At 34.6% G+C, this 16,051-nt stretch overlaps 2 protein-coding genes across 3 annotated transcripts; one reads left to right on the top strand and one right to left on the bottom strand.

Moving 5' to 3' along the window:
* The first annotated feature begins 575 nt into the window (after nt 1-575).
* On the top strand, nt 576-13,188 carry skd (mediator complex subunit skuld). 2 transcript variants are annotated; one of them, XM_015928655.3, is made up of 9 exons: nt 576-1,095; nt 1,547-3,164; nt 3,343-3,657; nt 4,204-6,220; nt 6,571-6,696; nt 7,947-11,385; nt 12,103-12,261; nt 12,576-12,685; nt 12,774-13,188. In XM_015928655.3, exons 2-9 carry the CDS (start codon nt 1,616-1,618, stop codon nt 12,904-12,906), a joined length of 7,848 nt encoding a protein of 2,615 aa, XP_015784141.1. In that variant the 5' UTR covers nt 576-1,095; nt 1,547-1,615; the 3' UTR covers nt 12,907-13,188. The 2 variants fall into 2 exon arrangements, with proteins under 2 accessions (XP_015784141.1, XP_015784140.1); XM_015928654.3 differs by lacking the exon at nt 576-1,095 and having other exon boundaries at nt 1,272-3,164.
* Nucleotides 13,189-14,069: 881 nt separating this feature from the next.
* On the bottom strand, nt 14,070-14,947 carry LOC107362140 (uncharacterized). Its single transcript, XM_015929154.3, has one exon. The coding sequence runs from the start codon at nt 14,754-14,756 to the stop codon at nt 14,277-14,279; it is 480 nt and encodes a 159-aa protein (XP_015784640.1). The 5' UTR covers nt 14,757-14,947; the 3' UTR covers nt 14,070-14,276.
* Between the last annotated feature and the right edge of the window lie 1,104 nt (nt 14,948-16,051).

The raw sequence follows: 16,051 nt of genomic DNA, 5'->3' as shown, positions 1-16,051 counted from the left end.
AAAAGGATGGAAGAGCAGACAAGAATGAGTAAGAGGAGAGAGAGAGAGAGAGAGGAAGAAAAAAAGTCAAGCTTAGTGGAGGAAAGATGGTGGGGAGAAACAGAAGAGTGAAGCTTGTTAATGAAAGATGGATTAAAATGTGTTTGTTGAAGGACATCAAAATCACCAATTAAAGATGGCAAAAAGACGAAAAGTGAATGAAAATTAAGTCACAAAAAAAGGCAAGACTCTTTGTCAATGAAATATCTTATCCATTTGGAATCACTGATAACCAAATAAAGCGAGTAAATTGTGAAAATCACAGTTGTTAGCAAAAAATAACAATTGTTGTCGATAACAAGTGAATAAGAATAAAAATCACTAGGTAACACAAGATTTAATGTCAACTCTAAGATAGGGAGTGATGATTTTAATAAAATAAAAGTAATGGTAGATTTGATGATTAAAATTATTCCAATAAATAAATTAAATGTTAAAAAGAATTTGAATTTTGAATTTAGTTAATGGTTTAATGTTCAACAGATGGCAGTGTGGAGGGAGAAATGAAATGTCAGTTTTGGGTAACCAATTCTTGTAGTAAAAAAGCAGGCTAACGGAGGCTTCAAGTATTGCTTCAACAACAATAATAACACTGAAAGCTGAATACGTTTTCCTTTTTTATTTTGTGTCTTTTAATTTGAAACTGTGGTTAAAGTTAAAGTTTTTATTAGTGTTCAAGCCTTGTCTCATATTAAAATCAACCGATAATCTCAAAGTGTATCAATTAATTAGTTGATTAATCTTCATCATCAGCTTTAACTTCTCAGGTTCATTAGCTTAATCAACTTTTACAGATTTCTATACCGGTGCATCACTGACATCTCGCGGCTCTGATCACAGATACACTCCATTTTCATTTTACTTTGATCTTCTCTTTCTTTTTCTCTTTCTTTTTTACTCGCCTCTCTCTCTTTCTCTCACTACTACTATAATCTGTCATTTGTTTTCATTTTTTTTGGAGGTTTACTTTAATCATTGATTAATTAGCCTATTTATGTGGTCAGTAAAATATTGGTTACTAACTTGGAATCAAGTTAATTTAATGGTCCAATTAAGGTAAGAAACTGATAGTCTTTTGTTTTTTTTCTGATAAAATGCGTAAATTTTTTTCTGTATATCTCTGTGTCTGTTTGCCTGTCTGTTTATCTGTCTGTTTGAATGTGTGAGTGAGCTTGCTTCTTCTTTTCTCTTTCTCTTTCTTTCTCCTATTGGTTGATCTCTTTCTTGCTTTCTCTCTCTTCCTCTCTGCCTCTCTTTTTTTCGTTACCTTTCCTCACATTATTTTTTCTCCTTTTCCATCTTCCTCTTTTTCTTTCTATTAATCTCATCACCATCATCATTTTCATCACTAATTTAGCATGTAAATGGAATGTAAATTTGTGATTGTGAAGCCTGTCCAGGCCAATTCATGTTGATCTAAATTTGTTAAACTTTTTATATTTTTGAATATCGCCATTCACCTTTTTATTTTTCCTTCTTGAACGCTTAATTTTCTTTAATGGTTAAGGTTATTCCAGTGATACAGCGGCCAAGAAACACAGCCAAGGAGCAATTGCTCGGAGCCACTGAAAAAGATATGACCCATCCTAATATCACCAACGGTGCCAGCCTTGAAGATTGTTACACCAATTTTTTTGCTTTGGCCGATCTTTGTGGGATAAAATGGAAAAGGTTAATAACACCAGAGACTTGGTTACCTTCGGCAACTGGTGATCCACTCGATGATCCGGTACTTAAATCATTCAGCAAGTGTTTAGCAGCTGAACTACTTTGTGTGTGGAGAAGAGTTGCTAATAATAAGTGTAACAGTGGTCATCTAGGGTCTGCTGATGCATCAATTGTTGGCGGTGGAGGTGGAGGGGGAAATGCAAAAAGTGGTTCCGGTCAAGATGGGCATCCAGCTTATAGTAAAGAATTGTGGATATTTTGGTACGGAGAGGAACCTGATGTATCTAAATTATCTCCTAATGAATTAATTGAAGCTGAACAAGGTTCATGGGAAAATGGGCTTTCTTATGAATGTCGAACTCTACTTTTCAAAGCTTTCCACAATTTGATTGAAAGATGCCTTCTGTCTCGAGGTTTTGCTCGAATAGGAAAATGGTTTTTACAACCATTTGAGTCTGATATACCTCCAGATGAAGGGTCTAATGCAAGCTTTAACCCTGACATGGGTCCAGTTTCATCATCAGCTTCAACCTCATCTAGCTCATCATCACCATCATCACCGACAACATTACCTTCATATGATAGAAGTTCTTCAAGTCAGCTTTCATTCGCCTTTAACTTTTTTGTACATGGAGAAAGCACAGTTTGTGCTAGTGTAGATGTTCGAGTACTTCCGCCTGTTTTCAGATTAGCCCGGCGTAACCTTCTGGCCGCTCAGGGATCCTCGTGTGGCCTTAATGTTATACTAAGTCCGTATGGTGTGGCTGGTATTGTAACGGGACAAACTTTCAAAGATTCTGACCAATCAGTACAGAGACTTTTACAAGAATGGGAAAAGTTTTATCCTTTAAACCTTCAAAGTTCTAAGTCTGGACAAAGTATTAATGGAAATAACAGCAATGGCAGCAGTTCCAACAACCGACAAGCACCTATCAATGTTACACCTCCTTTTTATGTTGATTGTTATGACGATGTTTCTGTTGGCGTTATAAATGATCCTATTTCATCTGCATCTTCGTTATCATTGCCATCAGTTGTTGAAGTCAGTGTTGCTGGTATCAAAATGAAGTATCCATCCTCTTATATTTATATTGTTCCTGAAAATTATGCTAAAAAGACCGATGACAATAGTGTTAAGAGCACCTCAAGAGATGCCAAGTTTTCTCAACAGCAACAGTCACAACAAACACAACAACCAACACCAAAACCAACTCAATCACAACAACAACAGACACAACAGCAAACAAGCAATCCAACAGTAAACTTATTGACTCCACCGAATACACCACCAGAACTACATCAATCTTATTTAGCAATCAATACAAATCGTGTACGTTCACAAATTTTATCGCCTATCCAGCCTCAAATACCCTCATCAACTTGCCGTATTAGGAATAATGCCTTTCAAGAGATGAATATGTCTCATCAATCAAGTAAACCAGTTGAACAAAATTCAAGTGAGTATTGTAGCTATAAAACTTTTAAAAATATACTAGATCATTGAATGACATTGAATCTTGAATAATTTGAAAGCATAAATATTTATCATTGTCATTATGATTAGATACTTGTTGGTATTTTGTTTTATGAGCCTTCGAATTAATAACTTTGTTTTCGATTTCCTTCTTATTTTAGCCTCATCATCAACTATTGCAGCATCATCGTCACCCACAACATCTCCATCTTCACTTTCCACAACCACTGCAACTGTAACAATATCAACTGCTAGTACTACAGCATCATCACCATCCATTTCATCGGCGAATCCGACATCAACTCCCAATTCAAATTTAGGAGTGACAGGAGTTTCTGGCACTTCAACACCAACCCCAATATCAAGTTTAACATCTTCATCGACAACAATACCAACATCAGCAACCACAACAAATACATCAAATGGCATAACAGTCGGTGGTAGCTCTGCTACTACAACCCTTGTATCTGGCAAAGGTACTATTCGGATATCCAAATTTTCATTTCATTTAAATTTCCTTATTTGCTTCAATTATTAACCGTTAGAGTGACTTTACACTATTCATATAATTTTATTCAATAGAAAAGGGAAATCTTCTTTATTAGCTAGAACTTTTATTTTAATCTCAGTAAAATAATTCATTAGACTGCATGGTTAACTTGTAGCTCATATTGGTTTGTTTCTTTGAATCAAATAAGCCATAAATTTATCCTTGAATCAAAAACTACTTACTTAGGTAGACTAAGATTATCATAAGTGTATCAGATGTACAATTATTTCATTATCTTTCCTAAAAACTATAATCTTAGCTTTATTGCATGGAAAGTTGACTAGATTGAAACAATTTCTAGACTCTTGTAACTGTTGCAACAATTGTATCTATCGTTGTAAAGTTTCTACTTATCGCATAAAAATCTACAAATCAATCTCAATTACGTTTGGTGTTTCCTTTTGACTCACTCTTTCTTTCCTCAACTAAATCAACTTCTCTAATATACTTTTTTTTGTTCTTTTCAATTTAGTTACTCCAAATACGAGTAATCCTACTCTTCCATCCTCAGCTCTTTCATCGACGAGTCCAGTTACAGCCTTAGGAGATGATCTTGTTGCTGCTCTCGCTAAATGGGATTTCTGTGATCCTTCAGCAAAAGTACCTTGTTCTTGTCATCGTTGTAAAACAAAAAAATCTAACAATCAAACCTCAGTCAACTCAAAATCTCTGAATAATACATCATCATTCTACGGTTCTTCTGGAAGTGGAACAAACAAAAAATTTGACAAAAATGATAAAGAAAGACAAAATCAAAAATCTACGAACAAAAGTGTCAACCCTTTCCATCGTCGACCAATGTTTTTTGAAGAACTCGATATTTCTACAGTCCAAGAAAATTGTAACAACAATAATAACTCGTCCAGCGGTGAAAAATCATCATCCTTGGGAAATAATGCAACAATTACACAACCTCCATCAGTTCAACAACCCAAAACACCTAGTTATTTATACAAATCTCCCGGTATGAGTGGTTTGCCATCAATACAATCAAATGCAACAACTCCAGGAGGTACCGCCATAGATTCGCCACGTTCATGTGCTCCATTCAGTGACGGACCAGCTTCTGCTCTTCCCTTAGATGCTAATTTATCTTCTATATCACCTCATCCCGTTCGTGATGATGGGAATATTTACCAGCAAGACCCTTGCTCTAATGATCCCAAAGACACAAACAAAAACAATATTGATGGTATGTCTCCTCATCCAGGGTCCGTTAAAGGCGCTGGAACAGGGACAGGGTCTCCAGCTGTTAGTAGTGCAAATCCTAGGACGCCGATGAATGGTGGACAGCAAGCAAAAACAAATGATAGTGATACAAATCTCCAACAAAATGTACCGCAAAATTCATCTGATAAACAAGAGACTGGAGCAAATGGTCCAAATTCTCTCAAAAGACCAATGCTTCCTGGCGATATGAACGAGAATGATATTGGTCAGTGCAAAAAGTTGCTCTATGATTTTAGCGTTGTTGATACCGTTACAAATATCTGGGATATACCGACGCCAAAGAATCGTAGAGTAATTAAAGGATTAAATCGACCTGAAATACTTAGAGATATTAATGATCATTTATTAGATATGAGTTGCCTAAAGCCAAGAGATCCTTATGAATTTAATGATGAAGAATTTTCCGATTTTAAAGTTGAACCGACTGAAGAAGAAGTTAGAGTTGAATGTTCTAGTGATATAACAACTCGACCCGCGGAAGTAATTGCACCATCAGCAGTCCAACTTTCTTCTGCTAATCAAGAAGATCAAATTGTATCCAAAGAGGGGCCAAAGAGTAATGCTCCAGCTGGAGTGGAAGATTCGTCCATTGCATCTCCTAAAACCCAGAAAAAGTTCACACGAGAAGAGGAGTTGAAAGTTAGTTATGATGATTTGAATTACCTTTTTAGTTCATCATCGGATGAAGAAAGTAGCAGTGAATTTTCAACACCAAATGCTCCAAAAGTAAACAAATCTCAAATCGGTATTCCTCAAATCAACGGTAATACCAATTTGTTGTCAGGATTAGAGGATGTTTCAAAAACAAACAATCGAAGCAATTCATCAACTCTAGCTGAATTGACAATGATCTTTCCAACCCCACCATCAATGGAGATCAACACTGCACCTTCACCATGCAACACTCTTGGAGGTATTGATATGACACTTATTGACGACAATGCCCGTGAAAAACTGGACGCATATCCAAATAGTCCAACAAGCCTTGACAGTGCAAAAGACTGGTCTTATGTTTATAAACCACCTATTCAGTGTAAATTTTTAACTTCTTCCAAATATGCCCCGTTAACCGATGTCGCAAGTCTTACTCAATACAAACCTCGACCAGACTGTGTATATAAACAACAAGAGCCTTCATTGCCTTTTCAAACTGTTAAAAGTCAATCTAAAACTCAACATCATCCTTCACAACAAAATCAACAGCAACCTCATCCATCTCATTCTCATCATCATTATCAACAACCAAATCATTTATACTCGTACGTTACTTTTCATCCGCTACATTGCTATTACAATCCGTTCTACTTGTTTTTAATTTTCTCAATATTTATCTATTTTTTTAAATTTGATGGCAATAACTATTTTTGCTCATTTGTCCTCATCAAGTGAAATATTATTCACATCGCTTTAGCTATTTAAATATTGATAGATATTGTCAGAAAGTAGAACAATCTGGTTTTATGATTTACATTTACATTTTTGTTGTTGAACATATGCAGCGAAATTCAACTTCTGATCGATCCTGATTTGCATAGTTTTCTGTTTTATTCATGGATCATCTCTTTTCTGAGTGCAAATTTTTATCATAATATTTTTGTTGTTTTCACAGGGATAAACATGCACATCATCCATCTCAACAAAATCCATCTTTATCACATCATGGACCATCCACTGGACTGATATCTCCATCTCAATCCAACCAAACAAATAGATCTTCTGGTTACTTACATCAGTTGTAAGTATCGATTAATTTGAAGCAAATTATTCTGTATCTCTTTGTTATCCAAGACTTTGCTCAGGATAGCAAGCAACAGTGTGTGCTCAAGATCATTTTCTCCCACTTTTCATTTGCCTGTAATTTTCTTAGTTCTTCCAGGCTAATTTTCTCTTAAGAAAATTGAAAGTGTCTACATAAAAGTCCCATGATATGAATTATCTACACAGACTTGAAAAAATCTTTAAGTCACAAACATTGTCGCATTTTCAAGGTTTTTGCGCACAATAAGATGCCGCGTCAAACATTTTTGATGAATGGATGAAATATAAAAAAAGGAAGAGAAAAGTAAAAGAAAGAGGGAAAAGAGAAAAAAATCCAGACTTTTTCAGTCTTTCAGGGAGAGATGGTGAAAAGTGTGTATAAGAGATGAAAAGTGAAAAGATTATTTTGCGCAAGCTTATTTCTTCAATGGCCCAAAGTAGTTTGATTGTGTGAAGTAACTGTTTAAAAATTTGTTATACGTTCTCATGTCTACATTTAGGATTGAAACTAAAATGTTATAGTTGAATATTAAAGAGCTAAACTTCCGTATTCGAACTTTTCAATTTTGAAATGAAAATTCATTTACAGATAAATTTTTGATGTAAGAGTTTAGAAATAGTATCAATTCTCTGTTTGAAAAGGCTAACTTATCTGGACTTGCGAACAAGTGAGCGCTTCAAAAGTTTCTTGAAATAATCAGATTTTAGATCATTCTACTTTTATGGGTTTTTTTTCTTGATTTAGTTTCATCCAATTCGCTAATTATGTCAACCAGATTCCAATAACTAGACCATTTGCTTTGGTCTAGTTTTTTGAAGTGACATGATCTCATATTTCCAGTTAATGCACCTTTGAAAATATTTTGAAATATAACAATTGTTAGTATCTTTATGTAATTCAGTTTAAATCTATCAGATCCTGGTTAACAATTAAGTAGACGTTATTCTCTAATCAATCAATGATTAATGAAATGTGCATACATGTGGAGTTTATGAATTGATTCATCATTGGTTACAAAAACATTGATACTGCAATAAAATAAACTTTAATGAATTTTATTTTTTTATTCGTTTATCTGGCAAAAAGTTTCGAATCATTCAATTTTCTATAATATTTAATATCTATTATCATTTTTTAACCATTATTGTTTGAATGAAATATTCATTAACTTTGCTGTTAATTGTTTATCATTATATTTCTGACGTACATTATTTTTGTTTTTCTAGCGGCAATAGCCAGCAACAAAATGCAATGGTGCAGCCTCATCATACACATCCTGGAATGATCCCTTCTTCTCACCAAATGAATTCTCATTATTCATCACAACAAAGTCCACATCATCATATTAATCATCATCCTGGACAGAATCAAAACATGATTTTGAATCGTTCCGGTCCATTTTCATCCAACTCTCAAGTGCATCAAAACCCTCCAATCATGGGATCTGGTGTCAGAATGATGAGACCCACCAATAATATACGAGGAAATTATCCGCCGAACCATCAAGTTCCACCTTTCATCCAAGGTCACCAACAAGCACCCAACATGTATATGAACCCTCAATTCCCCAATTCCTATGGTCCAGGCGATAGAATGATATCACCAGGTCATCCTTGTTTTTCACCTATCATGGACAGCAATGGACCTCAAACACCTTTTGCAAATGTTAATCATCCTCCATACCATCATCAAATACCTGGAAATAATTCCTCTCATCCTGGTCATCATCCACCATCTTCCATTGGTAACATTTCTGGTCCATTAGGATCGCTTCCTTACGATGTTCATTCCCATCAAGCTCCTTTAATATCAGGGAGGCCGCCTTTACCTGCCACAAGTCCAGCCTTACCGACAATTCCAGATGCTCATTGCTTATTGATCAATCTAGTTTTATCCGATTCTATGCTTAACTTATTTAAAGATCATAATTTTGAAAGTTGTACCTTATGCGCCTGTAATGGTAACATCAAAGGATCAGATGTCGGAATTTACTTACCTGAATCCCTTGTTCCTAGTGACTCAGATGAACCTCAATATAAGTGTACTTGTGGTTTTAGTGCTGTTGCCAATCGTCATCGAAGCTATTTTGCTGGGCTGTTTTATGAAGATGAAATTGAGATTACTGGTGTTGTATATGATCCTCTTGAGAGATTAGAGAAGAAACCAATGATCAAAAGTGAGATTTCAATAAAGCAAGAACAAAATATCGATGGTAAAGAAATGGTTACCCCAAGTACAAATCTATATGAGAACGATCAATTAGACGCCAGCTTAGTGAACCTTTTAAGGAGTCAATGCTCAACTTTATTTTCATCTAGTTCCTTACTAGCCAAAGCAGCTATATTTGAATCATTACGAAACAAAGATGATTCCGATATGGTCAACATTAATTCATCAATATCCATCCCAGTTCTATTAAATTCCATGAAAGTGGTCACAAAGAAAGCTTTCCTTCTCCGTTCAAATGCATTACAGAGGTCTGATGGTTGTGAGATTGCTTACACAGCTTTAGTTGCACCCAAGCAAGTCATGAATGGTCAACTTTCAAAAATGGCTCTTCAACAACTTAATACACCTGAGAGATTAAATCGGAAAGCATCATGTTTACACGAATGGTCTTTCAATAATGGTTCAACAGCACCAAATAATCTGGATGTTGTAAGATTGCTGAGAAACCTAACTCCTTTACTTCAAAAATCTGTTACAAAGAAACCTCAAGCTATGTGGGAAGTTACTTATACCGTTTCTGGTCCCTTAACGTGGAGACAATTCCATCGTTTAGCTGGACGATCTGAAGATCAATGCGAACCTCAACCTATTCCATCCTTATTGGTCGGACATGATAATGATTGGGTTGCTTTATCTCCTTTTGCTCTTAAATACTGGGAAAAATTAATGTTAGAACCTTACTCAGTGACACGAGATGTTGCTTATCTTGTGTTAGCACCCGATGATACTTATGTTTTATCTCGAGTTAAAACCTACTTCAAAGAGTTAAGTACAACTTATGAAATGTTGCGACTTGGTCGACATTGTCCAATAGCCAAGGTAATGAGAGACGGTATTATGCGAGTTGGAAAAACGGTGGCGAAAAATATTGCAAATGAACCTATTGATGATTGGTTTAATCAGATTGGCGATGGAAGTGTGGCGTCAAAAATCAAACTTTATGCACGCGCTTGTCGATATTATGTTGCTCCTTACTTGAGTTCGCAGACTTTGGACAAATCATTATTTGACAATTCTTCTCCCAAACCAGATTTTAATTCTAACTTGAACAATGCTAATCGAGTTCCAACAGCTTCACCACATCATCCACCCGACTTGAGTAATACGAATGATTCTAAGATGAATGATGAAATGAATGAAGGGGCAAGTCAAGGATCTGGTTACACAGCTTCACATCTTCAAGATACTTCCGAGCTAGATGATGATCCAAATAAACAACCAGTCATTGTAATTTATATTGTTGAGCCTTTCACATTTGCCAATATGGATGAAGAAGTTTACCGCCTTTCCTGCCTTGGACTACTTAGATGCTATGCACAAATGTTAAACTTTTTACCAGAACATCTTCATAACAGCATCAATCTCCAACTAGTATCTCTAGACTCTATTCTTGGTGTTGGAGAAGATTTTAGAGGGTCCAAACGTCAAGATCAACTGAAAGCTTTAGCATTCTCCGTATTTAATCAATGTCGAAAAGTTCTCATTCATCATTCTGTGTCCAAATCGTTAACCGGCTTTGGTCCAGCTGCTTCTTTAGACGTTTTTCTCAAATCTAAGGATCCAAACCTGTCGATTACTCGCGTTTATACTCCTCCTTACATTTTGGCTCCTCTCAAAGATAAACAAACTGAGCTTGGTGAAATGTTTGGTGATGGGAGGGAAAAATCTCAAATCTTGTATTGTGCTTATTGTCTCACTGAAGATCAAAAATGGTTAGTTGTGACTTGCTCAAATGACAAAGGTGATCTTCTCGAATCTACATTGATCAACATCGAAATTCCCAATCGAACTAGAAGAAAGAAAGCATCTGCCAAAAAATTTGGTCTGCTTAAAATATTAGAGTTTATTTTCTCAGTTATGACTGAAACAGTTCAACCTTGGAGATTAGTGATTGGTCGACTTGGACGAGTTGGACATGGAGAGTTAAGAGAGTGGAATTCATTGCTCAGTAAAAAATCACTTCAACGTTATAGCCGCTTATTACGCGATAAATGTCGCCAATGCTCAATGATGACTCCTTATGAGATACCTTCTATTCTTTCAGCTTGTTTGGTATCTTTAGAGGCTGACACTGCGCTTAGAGTTTTTCCTGATCATTTTACACCAGATGATAAATATAACAGTTCATCTAGTACTTGTCACCTCAGCACTCCTGAAGAAGCATCTTGTACTCATATTCTGGTCTTTCCAACTTCTGCTGCCTCTTCATCATCTCAAGCTGGTTTCGGCATAGGTGATGGAGGCATCGGCGGTATCAATGAAGATGATCTTCTACAAGCTTTAGGTGCAGATGGAGGAACAGAGGATCTTCCTGTCGACGATGAGCTTGATCTTTTCCAATGGACTGAAAGTCCGACGGGTAGTCCAGGATCAAGAGATCAGGGCCTAAACCATTCAGATGATCCAAGACAATCTGGCTTTGATATGAATATGAAGGTAATGTATTTTAATAGTTGAACATTTTGAACAAATCGAGTAAAAACACCTATAATATCTTCATGTCTATCTTAACATTAACTTAATCTCCGATTCGCCTTTTCAATTTTACCTTTTTATCAGCTTATTAATTTATTCCAAGAATATTTAACATAGAAAAAAGCTTTCAACGGTTTTTTTAATTAGCTCAGTGAATCAAAAACAACGTGGGCAATAAAACATTTTTTGTTTATTTTTAATATAGTATTAAATACTATCAGCAAAAATTGAATAATTTTTCAATCTCATACTTCGTTCGCATTTCATTAAATTGAAAGATGAGAAAACGAATGACCATTTGGCCTTGAAAAGTAACTCTTTTTGCTGACCTTGATTCAATGAAATCATTAGAATACATAATTTGCAAAATAAAGCAAAAATGGTTATTGTTACATTAAAAACTCATTGGACCTTGAAGAGTTACAAAGCAAACTGTCAATTAGAATCGACTGTTAAGAACTGGACAGACTAATTACCGTTCAAAATTGATTATTTTCTAAGGCTTCTAGTTTTGGTTTCTTGCTTGTCCAACTTTTGTATCTATAATTGAACTTGGGTTTGAATGTTGCAACAATTAACTAAGAGTTCAATACAATGTTATTACTTGATGTTCAAAAACCGTTTTATATTTCCTCAATTTTGTACATTCTAACGAATTTTTTATTTTTTTCAATTTAGAGTTCTTTTGGAGGCGATCTTGGTGATGATCCAACCAATTTGCTGCAACAGCCATTAGCGTTAGGTTATTACGTGTCAACTGCGCAAACCGGTCCTTTACCGAAATGGTTCTGGTCTTCATGTCCCCATTTAGCTGATATGAATCCTGCTTTCTTAAAAGTTAGTTTCATTATTATGTTATATCTATCGAAATTGAATTCATAACTTTAATATCTAATACCCAGTTAGTCAGAAATAGCCAAAATTCTCTTATCAAAAGATCTTCTTTAAACATCATTGAAATGATTTGCTCTGTAGCTCTTAGTCCATTAGTATTATCAGTAGACTTCTCTCCAAATCTTTAAGTTGTTTCATAGTGATCGTTCAAGTATTAGATGTCAAAAATTTGAATTCTCTTTCTCCTCGCCTGCTTCAATCTATTTTTTGGAACCATAACTAAAAGAGTTTACTAATTTTTTCTCTACCATTTTCAGTCGGCATTACTTATCCACACACCATCTGTGCAACAAAACAATGATGACTTTTGTATGAACAACAGAAATTGTCATCCACTTGATTCTAATCTGACTACAGATGTATTAAGGTAAAAATTTCCTATAATCTGATTTTCTAATTTGGAAATAATTTATACAATTTTTACTGACACTTCTCTATTTATTTCATGTTCACAGGTACGTTCTTGAAGGATACAATTCACTTTCATGGATTTCTCTAGACCCAGCCACTCATGATCGACTATCATGTTTACCAATTCATATTCAAATCTTAATGCAGCTTTATCACACGGTCCAAGCATTGGTGTAACAATAAGCCAAGGCTATCTTCACTTTCTTTTTCTGGTCCCATTTGTCTGCTTTTTTTGTTTCCATAAAATTCACTAAATGCATATTACTTCCCATTTCCTGGCCTCCCCCAATCCCCAATCTCTCTCTCTTACACACTTCCTCTTCGCCAACCAACGTGATGATTATTTGATATATGTATATGTAAATATATAAATATGTACAATTAACTAATATATCGGTCTTCTCTAGTGTAAAACAAAGCAAATGCAAAACTATTACTATAAAAAAGTCCCTTCCTTGATCTACTTTCGTTCTCAATATTAATCATATCAGCCATAAAGTAGCATAAAAAATCTAAATTTAATGATGAATCAAGATGGTGCGCTATCCTTTTCATCGGGCCAAGTGGCCTTCTCATTAACACTTGTTAAAATCTTTCTCTCTCTCTCTAACCCTTTCCATTTATATTTCTTTCAAACACTCTTGGAAGAATGCAATTGTGAACATAATATTCATACAAACTGACTCCTTTTTCATCCATGTCAAACAAAAACGCTTTCACGATTATTATTAATATTATTATTACTATTATTAATATTATTATTATAAAAATATAAATACAACGAGAATTTCACTTTTGCTTAAAAAAAATGTCTGCCAACTTTAATTAGTCATAAAAACACGTTTCTGTGTCAAATCATTCCCTTTGAACCTTAAATCATTACTAGTTTACAATCGGAAATAACGTTTCTAGCACAAAAAAAATGTCTCTTTACTCAATCAGTAAAGGTACAATTTTATTAAGAACGTAATTAAGCATTCATTGGTATCCTCAAATGTCCAATCAACGCCTTGATTGGTAATAGTTCATACGATGATCATTCAGGTTAAACTGTAGCCATTAAAATGGTAATTTCAATGTAAATTTTATTAACAAATGACTCGATTTGAACCCGATGAGATAATCTTTTGTTTAACTCCTAACCTGATTCAAATTCAAAACACACCTTTGTAAGCAAAATTCAAAGGTTACGGACAAGGGGTAACTTTACACAACATTCTGGTTTTAAGATTACACTAAAATTATTCAAGAACTAGTCACCGGTTCACGGAAGCGTGACAGCTCGACCGTTCTGCAAAGCAAAGACCCGTGAAATTAGATGTATTGTAACAAAATTTGGGTTTAGATGAAAGTTTTTAATGAGAAAATGATGAAAATTACAAGTTTAGAATGTACGTTTTTATGAGAAAAGAAAATGTTTACAACAGTTTTCAACATGAGTAATATTTTGTCGATAGATTATTATTATTTACAATTTTAATCGAATGTTTCATAGATCCGAATTAAAAGAGAAGAGCAGTAGTTAAATAATTACAAGATGAATGCTTTTAATTAGCGGCTGTTGGTCTTAAGAACAAATCACCACGGATTCTTAAAGCCAAAACAATATCTCTTGGAAATATTGTCACTCTTTTGGCATGAATAGCACACAATTGTGTATCTTCAAATAGACGAACAAGAAAAGCTTCAGCGGCCTCTTGCAAAGCACTTAATGCGGCAGATTGAAATCGCAGTTGCTCAAGAGAATAATCCATGGCAATTTCCTTTACAAGTCGTAAAAATGGATTCCTTGGGATGAGTAAGTCAGTTCGCTTCTGTAGTTTCCTAATCTCTCGAAGAGCAACTACACCTGGATGGTATCGTCTGGGTTTAAATTTTATCATGTCTCTCATATCTTTTTTACCTTTGCCAATGGTTTTACCTCGTTTGGCTGCCAATTTGATGGTCAGTGCACCACAGGCTCCAGTGGATTTCCTGGCCTTTTGCACTTTGTTTTGAGAACTGATATACTGATTGGTCCTAGCCATGGTGTAAGTTTATCAAAAAACAGTCGGGTAAGATAGATATGAGTGTAACTAATGTAGACAAGAAGATAACTTAGTCAATGTTAACAAAAAATTATAAGGTAGTCAAGGAGTTAATTAATTGATTGAATAATTCAGAGAATAAACGGTAAAATGAAATTCTTAAACAGAATTGAAAGAAAACAGTTTGCAATGTTAAAAGTGGTTCTAGTGGTTAAAAAATATAACCAGCTCTAACTAGTCTCGCGCATGAACTTTAAAGCTAAAAACAGCTGCCATCTACCTGTCGATTTTTGCATATGAATTGCGTCATGTTACTTATCATTGCTCAGTTACTCAGAAGACGATTCCTAAGAAATGTTATTATATCATGGAATGCGTTAATGGAATGATGAAATCTTCAAAATTATTAGAACACTTTAATCCTAGCTTTTCAAGTTGTAAACGGTCTCATCCAATCACAAGGATTCTCTGTAAATGTGTGAATAACTTTTCTCGAGATAACCATAAATGAAGGCAACCTTGAAATCAATTTCCGTTCGTCTGATTTACCCGGTGTTTTTGATCTCAACTAACAACTTGTTTCTCATATTAAAAAGAACTGAATGCTTCCTTAAGATAATCTTGTTTTTAATTGCTTATCGTAACACCTAATTCCATCTAAAAATCAATCGTGTAGATTATTTATCATTTTTAAGATTCGCATCTTTTTACTGTAACAATGATTAAAAATGAAACGATATCTTGATCGATTTTATCAAACCAATTAACAACTAATACTTGTTTTTATTTCTTATTTCTTAAGGAAAATAAATGTTTCATTATTGTGAAACGTTCTTAATCTTAACTAATCGGTGAATTTGAATTCAAAGATTACAACTCTTTCTTTTTAACTTGTAATATGAAGTTTAACCAAGGGTTAGAGGGACAGCAGTAAGAAAAAGATTAAAGATAACAGTTGATAACAGATAACATTAATCATACGGTTAAACCTTTGGAAAAATTGAACACCTTTTTGAACAGTCGGTATCTTAAGATGTTTTAATTTGTCCATTTTGAAAGATTAAAAATTGAAAGTTTATCTTGCAAGGGAAAACATAATTTCAATAGATGGCGACTGGAAAAAAGGGTTCCTTAAGGGTTCCAATGTGAGATTGAACCCGTCGTCAGACTAGTTTACTTTCTAATACTTCAATCAAGGTTAGATTAGGTTACCTTATTATCAACCTTAATCACTCCTAATTCCCCTCCTTCTTCTTCATCGGTGTGTTGGTATTTAATCAAATTCTTGTCCCTCC

Source organism: Tetranychus urticae, chromosome 1 (assembly GCF_039701765.1).
Source record: "Tetranychus urticae isolate SD_2017Ah chromosome 1, NJAU_TeUrti_SD_1.0, whole genome shotgun sequence".
Taxonomy (NCBI): domain Eukaryota; kingdom Metazoa; phylum Arthropoda; class Arachnida; order Trombidiformes; family Tetranychidae; genus Tetranychus; species Tetranychus urticae.
Note: the sequence above shows the minus strand (reverse complement) of the source record. Positions and strands in the feature narration are given on the sequence as shown.